The sequence below is a fragment of the Papio anubis genome, chromosome 17, assembly GCF_008728515.1.
Source record: "Papio anubis isolate 15944 chromosome 17, Panubis1.0, whole genome shotgun sequence".
NCBI classification, from domain to species: domain Eukaryota; kingdom Metazoa; phylum Chordata; class Mammalia; order Primates; family Cercopithecidae; genus Papio; species Papio anubis.
Window position 1 is genome coordinate 17,281,340 of NC_044992.1, and position 18,169 is coordinate 17,299,508.

At 47.1% G+C, this 18,169-nt stretch overlaps 1 protein-coding gene across 2 annotated transcripts in view; it reads left to right on the forward strand.

Annotated features, from left to right (window-relative positions):
• Window positions 1-16: 16 nt before the first annotated feature.
• Window positions 17-18,169, forward strand: part of GID4 (GID complex subunit 4 homolog) — a 29,537-nt gene continuing 11,384 nt past the window's right edge. For both annotated transcript variants that reach the window (XM_003912420.4, XM_021928796.1), the window contains exons 1-3: window positions 17-622; window positions 6,467-6,526; window positions 14,957-15,064. In XM_003912420.4, coding sequence (XP_003912469.1) covers window positions 185-622; window positions 6,467-6,526; window positions 14,957-15,064 — 606 coding nt within the window. In that variant the 5' untranslated portion in view covers window positions 17-184. The remainder of the gene's footprint in view (window positions 623-6,466; window positions 6,527-14,956; window positions 15,065-18,169) is intronic.

Here is an 18,169-nt window from a genome sequence, read left to right on the forward strand (position 1 = left end):
CGGCGAGGAGACTACAAGTCCCAGCGGGCCGCTCGCGCAGCCCGCCACGTGTTTTCTCCTCCCGCCAATGGGCGGAAGCGCCGCGTGAGCCTGCTCCCGCCCCCGAGGCTCGCCCGAGCCAATCGGAAGGGGCGGGGTGTGTGTGTGTGCGTGTGTGTGTGTCTGTGAGTGTCTCTGTGTGTGTATGTGTGCGCGAGGGCAAGTCGGGAGGGGGACCCAGCTCAGGACTGGGAGGCCCTGCTCGCAGGTCCCTGGGTCCCGGTGGCGGCCAGAGCGCTTGGTCCGCAGGCAGCGGGCGGGTGGTCGCCCCTCCCGCCCCCACCCCGCGCGTGCGCGCCCCGGCCTCTCCCTCCCCGCCACCCTCCTCGGCTCCCGCGCGGCGGCGGCGGTTCCTCTCCCACTCCCCCCAGCCCTGGCTCCGGGGGACCCCGCGATGCCCGTCCGCACCGAGTGTCCCCCGCCGGCCGGTGCCTCGGCTGCCTCCGCGGCCTCACTCATCCCGCCGCCGCCCATCAACACCCAGCAGCCCGGCGTGGCCACCAGTCTGCTCTACAGCGGCTCCAAGTTCCGCGGCCACCAGAAGAGCAAGGGGAACTCGTACGACGTAGAGGTGGTGCTGCAGGTGAGCGCCGGGCCGGGCCGGGGCCCGAGGGCCTCCTCGCGGCGCTCACGGGCCGTGCCCGCCTCGGCTCCTCGAGCCCGCAGCCGCGGAACAGGCCCTCGCCGCCGGGGCCTCCTGCACCCGGCGCTTCCCACCCGGGACCTGCCCAGCCTGTGTCTCACACTCTCCGAGCCCCAGCCCTGACCTGCCCCTTCGGACCCGGAGCCCGTCGTGACCGGCTCCTGGCGGACCCCGAACACTCCCAGACTTGAAGCCCGTGACCGGCCCGTCTGGGATCCGGAAGCCCCTCATGACTAGGGAAAGGCCTGGGTCCTTCCTCCCCATGACCTGTCGTCCCTAGCTCAGGGACTGCCACCAGCCCTTTTCAGACCCTGAAGCACTCTCCATTGGTTTCACCAGACTCGGGACTCTCCCCGTGTCTGGGCCCATGTCAGATTCTCTCAGACCTGAGACATGCCCTCCCGCCCCTTCCTCAGTCCCAGGAATCCGCAGACCCTGGGGTCTTCCTGCTCCTGAGATCTCCTTAGGAGGGCTTCATCAGACCCCCAGACGGGGGAGCGCCTAACCCACAACTGACTGGTCAGGCCCTGGCCCCACCTCAAGACCAGGCACTCACTCCCTGAGTGCCGCTCACAGTCTGCTGGGATGTTGCCTCCTGGGTCCCCTGTTCCACTCACTGCTTCTGTCTCTTCATGGTCCAGGCACCCAACTCCTTCCAGCTTCTCTACCCCCAGGCCTCCTGCCCCTGCTCTGGGACCACTTGCGGTCTTTTCCCAGTCTTCCTGGCCTCCATCCAGACTCCCCCATCCCATACCTTCGTCTTGCCCGATCCTGGTTCCAGGGGACCCTCTTTCCTATTCTTAACTGTTCTCAGCACAGGCACAGGGCTTCCTCTCAGTCTCTGGTACCCACGTACTGGGAAATCTAACTCACCCAATTTTAGTTCATGTCCAGTCGCTTCCCCCCATTTGACCTGGATTCCTGAATACCTGCTGCCAGTCCCTGATCAGCTTCGGAAGTACAGCTTCACCTGTCTGGGCCTTTCCCACACCTCACTCCTCTCAGGCTTGATACTTTTTGCCAGCTGAAATGGAGTAGCAGTGGTGAATACTCCTTTTTTTTTTTTTTTTTTTTTTTTTTTTTTTTGAGACGGAGTCTCGCTCTGTCGCCCAGGCTGGAGTGCAGTGGCCGGATCTCAGCTCACTGCAAGCTCCGCCTCCCGGGTTTACGCCATTCTCCTGCCTCAGCCTCCCGAGTAGCTGGGACTACAGGCGCCCGCCACATCGCCCGGCTAGTTTTTTGTGTTTTTTAGTAGAGACGGGGTTTCACCATGTTAGCCAGGATGGTCTCGGTCTGACCTCGTGATCCGCCCGTCTTGGCCTCCCAAAGTGCTGGGATTACAGACTTGAGCCACCATGAATACTCCTTTTTATCTCCCTTCCCTACTAAACTCTTCCTCCTCTATACCTACCCCTGCCTGCCCGAGGACCCCTTTCCTTTGCCCTTTTTTCCTTAGTCTGACACCTCGTCTGCCAGGCTGTTCCCAGAAGCCCCTCCAAACACCTGTCCCTCTGAAAGGCACTGTGTGCTGCCCCACTGCCCCCCTCCCCGCCCCCCGGGTGTGAGGGTGGAATGTACCGTATATCTATTCCTCAAGCTCTCCTTTTGGTCAGTTAAAACAAATCTTAGTTTCACTTCTGAAGAGTAGGTCTCCCATCCAAAAGACAATGAGGGTCCCTTTTCTGCTAACTGCAGAGCACTCATCACTCTTATTCTCATATTGCTTTGTGGGAATAAATCGTCTTCTCTGCTTACTTGAAACAGCATCATCATGTTAATCATATCTTTGGGCTGTAAAGTTCTATCATGAACCACGATATTTATTATAATGGAAAAACGATTGTGGCTGAAATATTTTTATCTTCATAACTGTATGCCTAATGCGGTGATCTTCTTCTCTTTTTCTTAAAATGTGAGAGTCGAGTATGAAGGTACTGGGGTTTTTTGGTTTGTTTTACACCTAATCATAGAATTTTGGAGGTGAGATCCCTGGGTGGGTCACGTTTGGAATGATCTTGGATTTGTCCCTGCTGCTCAGTTTGATGGTTTCTGATGTAGTAGGGGACAACTGGCAGGATAGCCAGGCATCAAAGGGGAGTCTGCTTTGGCTACTGCAGCAACTGCTGCTCCCTTCTGTCATTAAGGTGTCACTTCTGAGCTCCTTTCAGAAGAATCATGAACCAGTGGAAGCTGTGGTTGACTTGGGGCAGGGCTGATAGGTCTCAGGCAGCCCAGAGCAGAAACCTGGTGGATGACTGGGAGCCACTTGAGTAGGATGTCTGATGGTGGGGGTGGTGGTCATGCCAATGAATGCTGCCCTACATCTGGATTGGTGAGCTGCTTGGTCATCATCACGACTAGTCAGTGGCATGTGAATTGCCCCATCATCTGGTTTTTCAGCCAGGACTAGTTTGTCAGACACAGCCTTTTTTTTTTTTTTTTTGAGACGGAGTCTCGCTCTGTAGCCCAGGCTGGAGTGCAGTGGCCGGATCTCAGCTCACTGCAAGCTCCGCCTCCCGGGTTTACGCCATTCTCCTGGCTCAGCCTCCCGAGTAGCTGGGACTACAGGCGCCCGCCACCTCACCCGGCTATTTTTTGTATTTCTTAGTAGAGACGGGGTTTCACCGTGTTAGCCAGGATGGTCTCGATCTCCTGACCTCGTGATCCGCCCATCTCGGCCTCCCAAAGTGCTGGGATTACAGGCTTGAGCCACCGTGCCCGGCCTATAGACACAGCCTTCTTAGACTTACTTCTGCCTTTTATAACTCAGCTTCTTTTTGTTTCTTCTCATTTTCTTTTCTTTCTTTTTGTATCTTTATTTAGATATAATTCACTTATTTAAAGTGTACAATTCAATAGTTTTTAGTATATTCACAGTTGTTTAACCACCACCACAACCTAATTTTAGAATATTTTTGTCACCCCAAAAGGAAACCTTGTAACCCTTAGCCATAACCCCCCTTCCAATGCTAGGTAACTGCTCATCTATTTTTGTTGTTGTTTGTCTATTCTGGACATTTCATATAATCATACAGTATTTGTCCCTTTGAGAGTGGCTTCTTTCACTTAGCATAATGTCCTCGAGGTTCAGCCATATCGTAATATGTATCAGCACTTATATTGCATTGTTCATTGTAACAGTTGTCCATTGAATGGATATACAATATTTTGTTTATCCAGTGATCAGCTGATAGACATTTGGGTTGTTTTCACTTCTGGCTACTATGAATAATACTGCTATGTACATTTATGTACAAGTTTTTATGTGGAGTATATTTCATTTCTGTAGATAACTACCTGGGAGTGGAATTGCTGGGTCACATGGTAACTCTGTTTTAACATTTTGAGAAACTGCCCCTGCATTGTTTCACATTTCCACCAGCAGTGGGTGAGGGTTCCAGTTTCTCCGCATCCTCGCCAACACTCACTGTTCATCTTTTTTATTGTAGCCGTCCTAGTGTTTTTGAAGTGGTCTCTCATTGTAGTCTTGATTTGAATTTCTATAATTACTGTGATGTTGTGCATCTTTTCATGTGTTTTTTGTGTTGTTGTTGTTGTTGTTGTTGTTTTGGAGCATTTTCTTTTTTGTGATTCTAATTTAAAGAGTTCCTCAAAGCTTTGTGAGTTTCTGACTGGGTCTCCTCTCCACCCCCAACTTACTGTGACTCCTCTTTCCTCCTCTGCCATCTAAGAAGCCAGCAGTAGAAGGGAGGCCTGGTCGCTGTGAAAGGAATATTTAAAAGAGCAGCCGTTGGACACAGCTGTGCTGTGAGACCTTCTTGCTAAACATGTGCCCTGTTATCTTTCTTGAGATGCTCGCCTGCCATTTGGCAAAAGCTGTATGCATTGTGGTGTGTTTGAGTTCACCAACCATTATCAAGATCAATTTGGGCAGAAACAGAGAGACACTTGGTTGAATGGAGGCCAAGCTGAAATTCTGATTCTTGAGCATGTGATAATCCATGCAAAATGTTAGCCAATTTACATTTCAATTTTTAATCTTATTAGCAAGTATTCTTGCCACCTGATACCCTTTCCAGCAGCTGCGAAACCCCAAACTATATTGAATTCAATGAGAATTGCATGCATGAAATTTAAAGACTCAGGTTAGAATTATGTGTCCTTTAATAAAAGTTCTTTGCTGAACCATGTTAGTGTGGATTAGCTGTTTTAGCTAATGTCCAATGCCAAGGTTAGCAAATGAGGATATTTACAATGCTTTGGCAGTTTTCACAGGGAATACCTTTGTCACCAGCACCAAACTGTGAAGGCACTTTGGCTTCACTGAAGTCCATTTGCTTTGGTACTGACATCATCTGGTTGACTAAGTTCATTACAGTTTTTAAGCATGGCTTGCTATTTGGTTTATGGTATAATTGGAAGTAATCAAGCTCACAAATGTGATAAATGCCACAAAACTATTCTAATTTCTTGAAATAAGACCTCACTTACCATTAAAATCTCAGTGTACCGCAGGTACCCTTGTACTTGGTTTGCTTTAATTCAAGGGTTTAACTTGTAAGTGAATCCAGTTGTCATGAAATCTGAAACTCCCTATTCAGAACAAGTCTGTATAGATTTGAGTGAAATCTCACATCAGGAGGAGTTTTGAGGTGACGTGGCTTCAGGTTGGTTAATTCAGAGACCTACGATGGGCCCAGTTTTTTCCATCTTTCTATACTACCATCCTCAGCATTTCCTGGCCTATTTCTCACCTGCTGTCTACATGTCTGCCCCAGGACTGGGCACTCCATGCAGGTACTGTCACCACCAGGGGACAAAAAAGCCATTTCTTCCTCATGTGCCTCTTCAGAAGCCAGGGATTTTTCACAGATACACCCAGGAGACTTACACATCTGATGGGCCAGAAATGGGTCACTCACCCCTAAACACATGACTTGCAAGGGGATGGGGACACCTGTGTGCCTTAGATCCATCAGGTTGACCAAGTCTTATGTGGTAGGTAGGTACCAGAGCAAAAACTGGGCCCTGCCAGCATGAAAAAGGAGGAAATTGGTTGTTGGGTAAGTATCTGGCAGTGTCTCAGCAACCAGTAATTGGTGACTGCTAAATCTCACAGTCTACTATGCCTGTTATTTCTATTTATTTTAGGCTCCTGACTCTTTTCATTAAGAAACACAGCATTCATATATAAAATGCACAGAGTGGACATTCACAATATAGTCAGAGTTCTGGTTGGTATTTTGGTTCATAACTGAAGTTTATACCATGTAAGTCTTTATAGGACGCCATTTCTGAACAATCTGCCCATTTCATAAAGAAATAATGCAGGATGATATTTAGTGTAAAAACTAGAAGAGGAGCAGACCTCCTAGAACAATGATTGAGCAACACAGAAATAGAAAAAGGCTTGAAAGACATTAGAAAGAAAGTCAAGCCTGAGGTTAGGGATGACACCATGTGTACAGGCAGAGACAGAGACCCTGTACCCAGGAGTGTTCAGGGTCTCTAGATGACCGGGAGGCGTGTGTTGAAGATAGCACAGAAAATGAATTTGAGTGGGCACCCCATTCCAGAAAGGCACTTCAGTCTCAAGATATTCAGCTGAAGGAAGTTGAGAGGGTCTTGGGATCACTTTGCTTCAGCAGAACAGGCATGTGTGTAGGGAGAACTTCTCAAGATCCCAGAGGCTGGATGAGCCTTGGGCTGCGCCAGGTGTTCACTGACCACTAGTCTGGCCTCACAGGATTTCCAGAGTACCCTCCTGCATGTCCCCTAGTAAGTTTATCTATTTGTAACAGGCTGCGTATCCTTTCTTTTCAGCACGTGGACACGGGGAACTCTTACCTTTGTGGGTACTTGAAGATTAAAGGCCTTACTGAGGTAAGTACTCACACAAACCAGCGCTGGAAAGTCCGTGGTGTAAGGCTCCACAGGCTCATTGGGGTTAAGGGCAGGCGGTCTCAACTCTTTGAGGCCTAATTAAAGCAGACTACTCCTGAGCATTGCTACTGTATAGGGAACATAAAGCAGACAGTTTCAGTGTGTCCTGTTGAGAATTGTACAGATTCACAAATCTTTTAAAGAAAAGTTTATGAGTATGTCAAAATTGTCACAACCAACACTATTGATTTTATTTTTAACCCTTTTTGGGGTAAAAAATAATAAGAATATAGCTACCACCCTCATCATAAGTTTAACAGTTTCTGAGATAAGCATCAGTCCTATAAAGAGATTTTAAGTTCCTTAAACCTCTTAGTTCATAGGAACAATGAAAAGTTACTGTCTGGGCGCAGTGGCTCGTGCCTGTAATCCCAACACTTTGGGAGTCCGAGGCATGCAGATCAGTTGAGGTAGGGAGACCAACCTGGCCAACATGGTGAAACCCCATCTCTACTAAACATACAAAAAAAAAAAAAATTAGCCAGGCGTGGTGGCACGGACCTGTAGTTCCAACTACTTGGGAGGCTGAGGCACAGAGAATCACTTGAACCAGAGAGGCAGAGGTTGCAGTAAGCCAAGATCACACCGCTGCACTACAACCTGGGCAACAGAGCAAGACCCCGTCTCAAAAAAAAAAAAAAAAAAAAAGGAAAGTGACCATCTAGTTTCCAGCAGAAGTACCTGCTATGCAGAGTATTTTCTTTTCCTTGAAGCAACTTTTTAAACCTCGGAACTCCTGGGACTTTAGAAAGCAAGGAGGAGCATCCTTTCTTTTCCATTAGCAAGGAAACAGGAAGTGGAAGGAGGTAGCTAGACTGGCCCTGTGAATGCTGGGAATGCCCAGGCCGGACCTAGCTGCAGGGGGCCTCTGGCCTTTGTCAGCTGTCATGGTCTGATGACCCAGCAGTATTTGGATGGAGTGCTGTGCTGGATGGGACAGTGGAAAGGAACTGGGGTGGCATTCTTCTGCTGCCCCTTCCTCCATCTGTGACCTTTAACTTCTTTCAGTCTTCTCATCTGTGAAATTGAGAATTAAAAATTCCTGCTCCAAACTGGGTGCTGTGGCTCACACCTGTAATCCCAACATTTTGGGAGGTCAAAGCAGGAGGATCACTTGGGGCCAGGAATTCAAGACCAGCCTGGACAGCATAGCAAGACCTTGTCGCTACAAATAGTTTTTAAGAAATTAGCCAGGCATGGTGGTGTGTGCCTGTAGTCCTAGCTACTTGGAAGACTGAGGCTGGAGGATCGCTTGAGGTGAGGATTTGAAGGCAGCAGTGTGCTGTGATTATGCCTGTGAATAGCCACTGCACTCCAGCCTGGGCAACCTAGGAAGATCCTCTCTCTTTAAAAAAAAAAGTACTGGGGTCAGGCATGGTGGCTCACACCTGTAATCCCAGCACTTTGGAAGGCTGAGGTGGGTGGATCACCTGAGGTCAGGAGTTCAAGACCAGCCTGGTCAACATGGTGAAACCTCGTCTTTACTGAAAATACAAAAATTAGCTGGGCGTGGTGGCAGGCACCTATAATCCCAGCTACTCAGGAGGCTGAGGCAGGAGGATCGCTTGAACGCAGGAGGTGAAGGTTGCAGTGAGCTGAGATTGCACCATTGCACTCCAGCCTGAGCAACAAGAGCGAAACTTTGTCTCAAAAAAAAAAAAAAAAAAGTCCTGCTCTAAGACAATCAGTGGACTTGTTCTGGGAGTGTTAGAGAAAATGACAGACTCGAATATGATACTAATATGTGATTCTCTTATAAAGTCCTGACGAGCCTCAGTCTTAAGACAGGTTTCTGGCTCCTGGTTCCTATCTGGTTCTCCTGCTTTTCTATTAGAAGCTTGACTGATTGAGGATCTCCTAAGAAGTTTGTTGTTGAGACAAAAGGTATTTCTTATTTAACTCGAGAATTGTATCAAATCAAGTAGGAGTAGAAATGATAGCAAAATACAGGATTCCAGCCTTTGTTTTTGTGGTAGGAGAAAAGATACTAAAACAGAATATGCTCAACTCTCAGGTAGCCACATACATTAGTTAACTGGGTGCAGAACACAAACACTGAATGTCATAAGGAAACCAGCAAGTGTGTAAGACATTGGAATGTTAATGCTGACTCCAAAACCAGTCATTTGAGTGATAAGAAGCTGCACAGAGGCCGGGCGCAGTGGCTCAAGCCTGTAATCCCAACACTGGGAGGCCGAGACGGGCGGATCACGAGGTCAGGAGATCGAGACCATCCTGGCTAACACGGTGAAACCCCGTCTCTACTAAAAATACAAAAAAAAAAACTAGCCGGGCGAAGTGGCGGGCGCCTGTAGTCCCAGCTACTCGGGAGGCTGAGGCAGGAAAATGGCGTAAACCCGGGAGGTGGAGCTTGCAGTGAGCTGAGATCCGGCCACTGCACTCCAGCCTGGGCGACAGAGCAAGATTCCGTCTCAAAAAAAAAAAAAAGAAGCTGCACAGAAATGGTAAGTAGCATTGAAAATCTTGAAGAAGTATACAGAAATGCTAATGGCATTGAGCTCTCCTTTGGGAGCAAGTAGCCCTTCCTTTAGGAAGCCCCTGTCGAGAGCAGCAGTCAGGCTCCTTTGAGGAAGGGGCATTGACAATGGCCCTTCATTGGGGTCTAACCCAAGGGGAGCCCTAGGCTCTTAACAGAACCTCTGCAGATGGCGTAGCCTTGATGAGCACATACCCTCCCCAGAGTTGCCTGTTACTGGTCGAGCAATAAATAAACCACATTATGCTGCTGCAGGGGTGTTGAGTTAAAGCAAGTCCTGCTCAGGCCTTAGATGTAGAAGAATTCTTTTTAAATAATGTTTTTTAGTAGCTTTATTGAGATATATTCACATATCATACATTTCACCCATTTAAAGTATACAGTTCATTGGCTTCTAGTGTATTCACAAAGTTGTGCAACTATGTGATAACTTTTTTTTTTTTTTTTTTTTTTTTTTTAGTCGGAGGGTGTCTTACTTTGCCGCACTGGAGTGCAGTGGCGTGATCTCGGTTCACTGCAAGCTCCACCTCCCGGGCTCACGCCATTCTCCTGCCTCAGCCTCCAGAGTAGCTGGGACTACAGGTGCCTGCCACCACGCCTGGCTAATTTTTTGTATTTTTAGTAAAGACAGGGTTTCATTGTGCTAGCCAGGATTATCTCGATCTCCTGACCTCGTGATCCACCCATCTTGGCCTCCCATAGTGCTGGGATCACAGGCATGAGCCACCATGCCTGGCAAAATATCAAATTTTTAATTTAATTAAACTATAATTTGGGTTTTAGTCATAGTAGTTGTCTTCCTCATGTATACAATGTGGAAAAGTATCTACTAAAATGAAGATAGGCCAGGAACAGTGGCTCACGCCTATAATCCCAGCACTTTGGGAGGCTGAGGCAGGTGGATCACCTGAGGTCAGGAGTTCAAGACCACTTGGACAACAAGGTGAAATACCATCTCTACTAAAAATACAAAAATTAGCTGGACGTGGTAGTGGGCACCTGTAATCCCAGCTACTCAGGAGGCTGAGGCAGGAGAATCACTTGAACCCGGGAGGCAGAGTTTGTGGTGAGTCCAGATCCTGCCACTGGACTCCAGCCCGGGCAACAGAGTGAGACTTTGTGTCAAAAAATTTAAAAAAGGAGATAAATGGCCTCTTAGCTACCTCACATCTCACATTCACAAACAAGCACAGCTTTTTTTTTTTTTTTTTTTTTTTTAGGCTTGGGCATACATGTGCAGGTTTGTTACATAGATAAATTTATGTCACGGTTTATAACTGTTATAACTATATAACTGTTGTACAGATTATTTTGTCACCCAGGTACTAAGCCTAGTACTCAATAGTTATTTTTTCTGCTCCTCTCCCTTCTCCCATCCTCTACCCTCAAGTAGGCCCCATTGTCTGTTCTTCCGTTCTTTTTTTTTTTTTTTTTTTGAGATGAAGTCTCGCTCTGTTGCCCAGGCTTGATTGTAGTGGTGCAATATCCGCTCACTGCAACCTCTGCCTCCCAGGTTCAAACAGTTCTGCTCAGCTTCCCAGGTAACGTGTACCACCACGCTGGGCTAAATTTTTTTGTACTTTTGGTGGAGATGGGGTTTCACCATGTTGGCTAGGCTGGTTTCGAGCTCTTGACCTCAGGTGATTTGCCTACCTCGGCCTCCCAAAGTGCTGGGATTACAGGCGTGAGCCTGTTGTTTCCTTCTTTGTGCCCATGAGTTCTTATCATTTAGCTCCTACTTACAAGGGTGGTATTTGGTTTTCTGTTCCTGCATTAGTTTGCTAAGGATAACGGCCTCTAGCTCTATCCATGTTCACGCAAAAGACATTATCTCATTTCTTTTTATGGCTGCATAGTATTCCTTGGTGTGTATATACCACGTTTTCTTTATCCAATCTGTCATTGATGGGCATTTAAGTTGACCCATGTTTTACTGTTGTGAATAGTGCTACAGTGAACATTTGCATGCATGTGTCTTTATAGTAGAATGATTTATATTCCTCTGGGTATATACCCAATAATGGGATTGCTGGGTCCAATGGTAGTTCTGTTTTTAGCTCTTTGAGGAATTGCCACATTGCAAAACAGAGCTTTAAAGTTTGTTTTGATGCCTTCGGAAATGAAATTCTGGAAATGTAAAGAATAAATGCCAAATAACATTCCTTTTGCACTTTTGAGCCATCCGTCAGTCAAGAGAGGCAAACTTTCTGGGGAACCAGCAGCTTTCAGGGGGTACCTGGGAACCCAGCCTTTGGGGGCCTATGGGCAGGCCCCCCATTTACTCATTACTTGGGTTTGGAAGGATTGGAAGCTCCAGCTGAAGTTGTACTACACTTGTGCTGAACTAGGGAGACAGGTCACACCTACCAAAACTCACAGAAACAGAAGTGCCAGTTTTTGTCATAGTATGAGATTCCTGTGTGTTCCAGAAGTTCCTGTTGACTTACCGGCCAATTGAATGTTAGTCCCCCAGAAGACAGGTCTACATGGAAAGTCGTGGTACCCATCACCAGAGAGTTTTGGGTGAGCCTGGAATCAGTGAGAGGATTAGTTGGGGGACTTAAATGGCTGACAACAGCCAGACTCACCACGGGATGCTCACTCCTGCTTTTGCTGCCTCTCCTACTCATTTCTTGATATCCTTTCTTCTGACATAGTTTTTTCGTCTGCTCTATAAATTACCCCTCATTGGGCTGTAATAAAGTGCTTGAATTTCCTGTTCCTGCTCTGAGAATATTTTATCTTTTCGGTGACTTCTGTACACACTGAATCTCATTTATTAGGTATTTATTTTATTTAATTCTCAAAGTTTGAGGGTGCCCTGTAGTCACCCTGATATACTGCCTAAAGTATGTTTACAAAGAAGTCAGCGCAGAATTATTCATTAGGAAAACTAGTGATTTAAACTATAAGTGTTTTAATCGTATTAGGACCTCCTCCCCACCCCTCCCTTTTTTTAATAATAGAGACCAGGTCTTACTATGTTGCCCAAGCTGGTCTTGATCTCCTAGGCTCGAGCGATCCTCCTGCCTTGGCCCCCTAAAGTGCTGGCATTACAGTTGTGAGCCACCAGGCTTGGCCTTGTATTAAAACCTCTATCATTTCATCCTATCCCTTTCAGGGAAGTTCAGAAAAAAAGATTAAAGCTTGATAATATAAATAGCTTCTAGTTGGCTCATGCCTGTAATCCCAGCACTTTGGGAGGCCGAGGCGGGTGGATCATGAGGTCGGGAGTTCAAGACCAGCCTGGCCAACATGGTGAAACCCCGTCTCTACTAAAAATACAAAATTAGCCAGGCATGGTGGCAGGCACCTGTAATCCCAGCTACTCGGGAAGCTGAGACAGAGAATTGCTTGAACCCGGGAGGCGGAGGTTGCAGTGAGCCGAGATTGTGCCACTGCACTCCAGCCTGGGTGACAGAGGGAGACTCTATCTCAAAAAAAAACAAAAAAAGCTTCTAGTTTAAAATATCAAATTCAAATGCTGATTTATTGAGAACTTTTTCCTTAGTAGTCTTTCCTAGAACAGATTATAATTAAAAGTTAGCTTATACCAGCTGGGCGTGGTGGCTCACGCCTGTAATCCCAGCACTTTGGGAGGCTGAGGCAGGCGGATCACGAGGTCAGGAGATGGAGACCATCCTGGCTAATATGGTGAAACCCCGTCTCTACAAAACATACAAAAAATTAGACGGGCATGGTGGCGGGCGCCTGTAATCCCAGCTACTCGGGAGGCTGAGGCAGGAGAATCACCTGAACCCGGGAGGCAGAGGTTGCAGTGAGCCGAGATCGCGCCACTGCATTCCAGCCTGGGCAACAGAGCGAGACTCTGTCCCAAAAAAAAAAAAGTTAGCTTATACCTTAAAAATTAGGTTTACATTTAGGAAAATTTCTCCTCTCTCATTTTTTCAGTCTGTGTATTTAAATATTTATGTGAAGAATCCAGCAACAGTGTTAGGATAGGGGGTTTGTGGATTTGGAGCAGTGTTAGATTTATCATATTTTAGGTTCACTGTTAAGGAAACAGATTCCCTCCACGGTATCATCCTAAAGCAGGCCTCCTGAGTCACCTGCAGTGGTGGTGATGTTCTGTTTCCTGGGAGCCTCTGCGCCAGTGGCTTTTAGTGTGGCAGCCTCTCTCAGGAAGGTCCTGCACTACATGGAGGCCAGCTTGGTAGATGTGGCAAAGCCATCAGAACGAGGTGTTTGATGCAGAATAAGAGGGGCTTACATCTGATCTGAAGGAAAAACATGGGCCCTCTGCAGTCCTCGACATTAGGACTGTAATCTGTGGTTTGCCAGGCCAGTGACTGTCATAACCGTGCTCCTGGCAGACACCAGGGGCTGGCAAGGTAGCCTGAGGGGCGGGTAGTTGGTTGGTTTCTACAAATGCAGGGAAATTGTAGACTTTTTACGGTGTTAACTTTTTGTCTTATTAATCTTTTTGAAAATCATTGGTGCCTACTTACTAACGCATGAACAAAGAGCAATTAACAAAGCACCCAAGCCAGCACGTGGCTTCTTGCTTATGTTTTCAACGGCGTGGTTTTTACATTCAGACACGATTTACATATGTTTTCCTCATAGAAATTGTTCTTAGTTCATGTGTTTTTCCTCATATAAGTTGTTCTTAGTTCATGTGACAATTAAATGTATCCCTATATATCAAGGTATTCTAAGACTACCTTCAGGGACCATTTCTATAGTTCATTACTAAAAGTTTCTCTGAACATATAGAACACTGAAAAAAGTATTTAATTATTTTTTTTTTTTGAGACAGAGTTTTGCTCTTATTGCCCAGGCTGTAGTGCAATGGCGCGATCTCGGCTCATTGCAAACTCCGCCTCCGGATTCAGGCAGTTCTCCTGCCTCAGCCTCCCAAGTAGCTGGGATTACAGGCATGCGCCACCACGCCTGGCTAATTTTGTATTTTTAGTAGAGATGAGGTTTCTTCATGTTCATGAGGCTGGTCTCGAACTCCTGATCTCAGGTGATCCTCCCACCTCAGCCTTCCAAAGTGCTGGGATTACAGGCATGATCCTCCGCACCCGGCCAAAATAAAAGGTATTCTAGGCCGGGTGCGGTGGCTCACACCTGTAATCCTAGCACTTTGGGAGGCCAAAGCGGGTGGATCACCTGAGGTCAGAAGTTTGAGACCAGCCTGGCCAACATGGTGAAACCCCGTCTCTACTAAAAATACAAACATTAGCTGGGCGTGGTGGCGGCCACCTGTAATCCCAGCTACTCAGGAGACTGAGGTAGGAGAATTGCTTGAACCCAGGGTGTGGGAGGAGGTTGCAGTGAGCCGAGATTGTGCCACTGCACTCCAGCCTGGGCGACAGAGCAAGACTGTCTCAGGAAAAAAAAAAAAAAAAATGGTATTCTACCCCAAAATCCACCCCTGGAACCTTGGAGAATTGGTGTAAAAGGGACAAATGACTGAGCCAGTTGGAGAACCAGTGGTTTGAGAGAGCCTTAGTGGTAAGCACAGGGATTTTGGAGCCTCTTTGGTTCTAACCTTGGAAAGTAAAATCTACTAAGTTATGATCTGCTTTGTATGCTAGAATATTCAAAATTTACTTGTGGAAACATCCAAATTCTTTTCTAAGAGACTAGCACATAACAAGTGAAGTCAAAGAAGGGCTGTCTGCTGCTGGCAAAATCCAGGAAACCCTTCATTCTCTGGGTGATTTCGATTCAGGTCCGTTGCCACAGCTTGTTGGCAAACTGGCTGGATCTAACTCTGGTTTGGGTTGTCAGGTAGCGGTGTCAAGGTACTGGAAAGAAGTTAAAGCAAAGTTGATTCTTCCTTTGTAAAAAGGTTAAAAACTCTCAGTCACCATCTTATTTTGATATTTGGGTTTTTACCATAGGAGTATCCAACCCTTACGACCTTCTTTGAAGGAGAAATAATCAGCAAAAAACACCCTTTCTTAACTCGCAAGTGGGATGCAGATGAAGATGTTGATCGGAAACACTGGGTGAGTAAATCTGATCTGCGCTGTGTCATCCAGGGGCTGCTAGAGAACTGAAGAAATGCTGGGAGCCAGAGACCTTGTCCCTTATTTGGTATTATTGGGGCTTTGCAGCCAAGTAAAAGGTTGCGCCGCACACAGACCTCAGTTGTTCCATCTTCCTTATGAGAAGAGTTTAAATACACTCTGACCTGCTGCTTAAATAGCAAATGGTGGTCTGATGATAGCAACCCCAGAGTTCTAGCCAGAACTTTGCTCAGCTATCAGAATCTTAACAGTGTCCTCCTATCCTTCCCACCTGTTCGTCTATCTTCTGTCCACTGTTCCTTTCAAATCACCTCTGCTTGGGGAAAACCCTGTGAAACATGCAGTGATGACCTCTGGCTTTGGGGCTGGCATGAGATGGAGATGATGTTGTGGGAATCTGCCCTCCCGCTGGCTTATCAGGGCAGAGCCACATCGTTTCTTTTTATCCTAGCTCCTAACAGACAAGTATAGTCTTGTCTTAAGTACACCCCTATAAATCCTGCTGCCCCTGCTTTTTAACTGTCAAGTGTAGAGCATTCTCACTCAGCGGTAGTAAGTGCTTCAAGACAACTCAGAGTTAGTGTCCTGGGATCTTTTCATTGGTTGTCATATAAGTACCGTGTCTTCAAAAATCAGTTTCTTGGCTGGGTGCGGTGGCTCGCACCTGTAATCCCAGCACTTTGGGAGGCTGAGGCGGGTGGATCATGAGGTCAAGAGATCGAGACCATCCTGGTTAACACGGTGAAACCCCATCTCTACTAAAAATACAAAAAATTAGCCAGGTGTGGTGGCATGTGCCTGTAGTCCCAGCTACTCGGGAGGCTGAGGCAGGATGGTGTGAACCTGGGAGGCGGAGCTTACAGTGAGGCGAGATCGCGCCACTGCACTCCAGCCTAGGCAACAGAGCAAGACTCCGTCTCAAAAAAAAAAAAAAAAAAAAAGGAAAAAAAAATCAGTTTCTCAGCCTATCTAGTAACCTTTTGCTTTAGTTGACCATGGTGATGGTGAATTTTTGTTTAACACTGGAGAAGTTCAATGGGTTTACCCTCCGTAAACCAACCAGAAATGGCTGTGTCAGTAGTGAAGATTCTAGAACTCGTTCTTCCCATTGCCTCTCACACCTGGCTGTCTAAACTCTCCCCTGGTTCTGGCACAGCAGTCTGTGGAGAGAACTCCCACAGACCGTTGTCTTGAGTCCACCTCACTAGAGATCAATTGCTTTGCTTACTAATGTTTTTTATTTTTTTATTTTATTAAAAAACTTTTGGCCGGGCGCGGTGGCTCAAGCCTGTAATCCCAGCACTTTGGGAGGCCGAAATGGGCGGATCACGAGGTCAGGAGATCGAGACCATCCTGGCTAACACGGTGAAACCCCGTCTCTACTAAAAAATACAAAAAACTAGCCAGGTGATGTGGTGGGCACCTGTAGTCCCAGCTACTCGGGAGGCTGAGGCAGGAGAATGGCGTAAACCCGGGAGGCAGAGCTTGCAGTGAGCTGAGATCCAGCCACTGCAGTCCAGCCTAGGCGACAGAGCGAGATTCTGTCTCAAAAAAAAAAAAAAAAAAATTTTTTTAGAGTTGGGGTCTTGCTCTGTTGTCCATGCTGGAGTGCAATGGCATGATAATAACTCACTGCAGCCTCAACCTCCTGGGCTCAAGTAATCCTCCCACCTCAGCACCCTGAGTAGCTAGAACTACAGGCACGTTCCATCACACCCAGCTCATTTTCTTTTATTTTTGCAGAGACAGTCTCACTATGTTACCCAGGCTGGTCTTGAACTCCTAGTTTTAAGTGATCCTCCTGCCTTGGCCTCCCAAAGTGTTGGGATTATAGGTGTGAGCCACTGCACCCAACCTGTTTTTTTGGTTTTTCTTTTTTGGGGGTTTTTGTTTTGTTTTATTCTGTTTTGTTTTTGTTTGTTTGTTTTTTGAGATGAAGTCTTGCTCTGTCGCCCAGGCTGGAGTGCAGTGGCGCAATCTCGGCTCACTGCAAGCTCTGCCTCCTGAGTTCACGCCATTCTCCTGCCTCAGCCTCCCAAGTAGCTGGGACTACAGGCGCCTGCCACCACATCCGACTAATTTTGTGTACTTTTAGTAGAGATGGGGTTTCACCATGTTAGCCAGGATGGTCTCGATCTCCTGACCTCGTGATCCGCCCACCTCAGCCTCCCAAAGTGCTGGGATTACAGGCGTGAGCCACCGCGCCCAGCCTGGTTTTGTTTTGAGACAGAGTCTCACTCTGTCACCCAGGCTGGAGTTCGTGGCATAATCTCAGCTCACTGCAACCTCCGCCTCCCAGATTCAGGTGATTCTCATCTCTCAGCCTCTCGAGTAGCTGGGATTACGGACGTGCGCCACCACGCCTGGCTAATTTTTGTATTTTTAGTAGAGACAAGGTTTCGCCATGCTGGCCAGGCTGGTCTTGAACTCCAGGTCTCAAGTAATCCACCTGCCTTGGCCTCCCACAGTGCTGGGATTACAGGCGTGAGCCACCATGCCCAGTCCCAAGCTGTTTTTTACTTGAGTAAGAAAAGGAGATCGATCAAATACTGAGGTTCAGTTAAATTTAAATTTAAACTTGAGCTTTTTAGAGCATTTTTTGAATTCTGTACATTTTGATTGTTGTAGCAAATGGACATCAATAGCTAGAGAGTCATTTGTGTCTCTCTGTGATACAAGAGAATGCACATAACCTGAGTATCCAGAAGGTTGGGGGAGCCCAAGTGGTGTATGAAGGTGCTGGGTACCAGCAGGTGGAGTTGGAAGGGCTCCCTGGTACCATCTGCACCCACCTCTGCCCAGCGCTAGGCTCTTCCTGCATGGCTTGCTGCCTCACAAGATGGCTCCTTCCTGTCCTGTACAGCCCCAGAGTAGAAGGTTCTTCCCTGTAGTAAACCACAGCCTCTCTCCCATTCAACTCTTTTTTCCATTTTATATTGGTCCTGCAAAAAGCAAAGTCTTTGAAGCCCAGTGACACTCGGTTTTAGGCTAGGTTGACTACAAATTAAATATTTGAAAAGCAACTCTTAATTTTCCCATTGACTTCCATTAGGACACTGGAAGAGATCTGGGTCTGCAGACTCT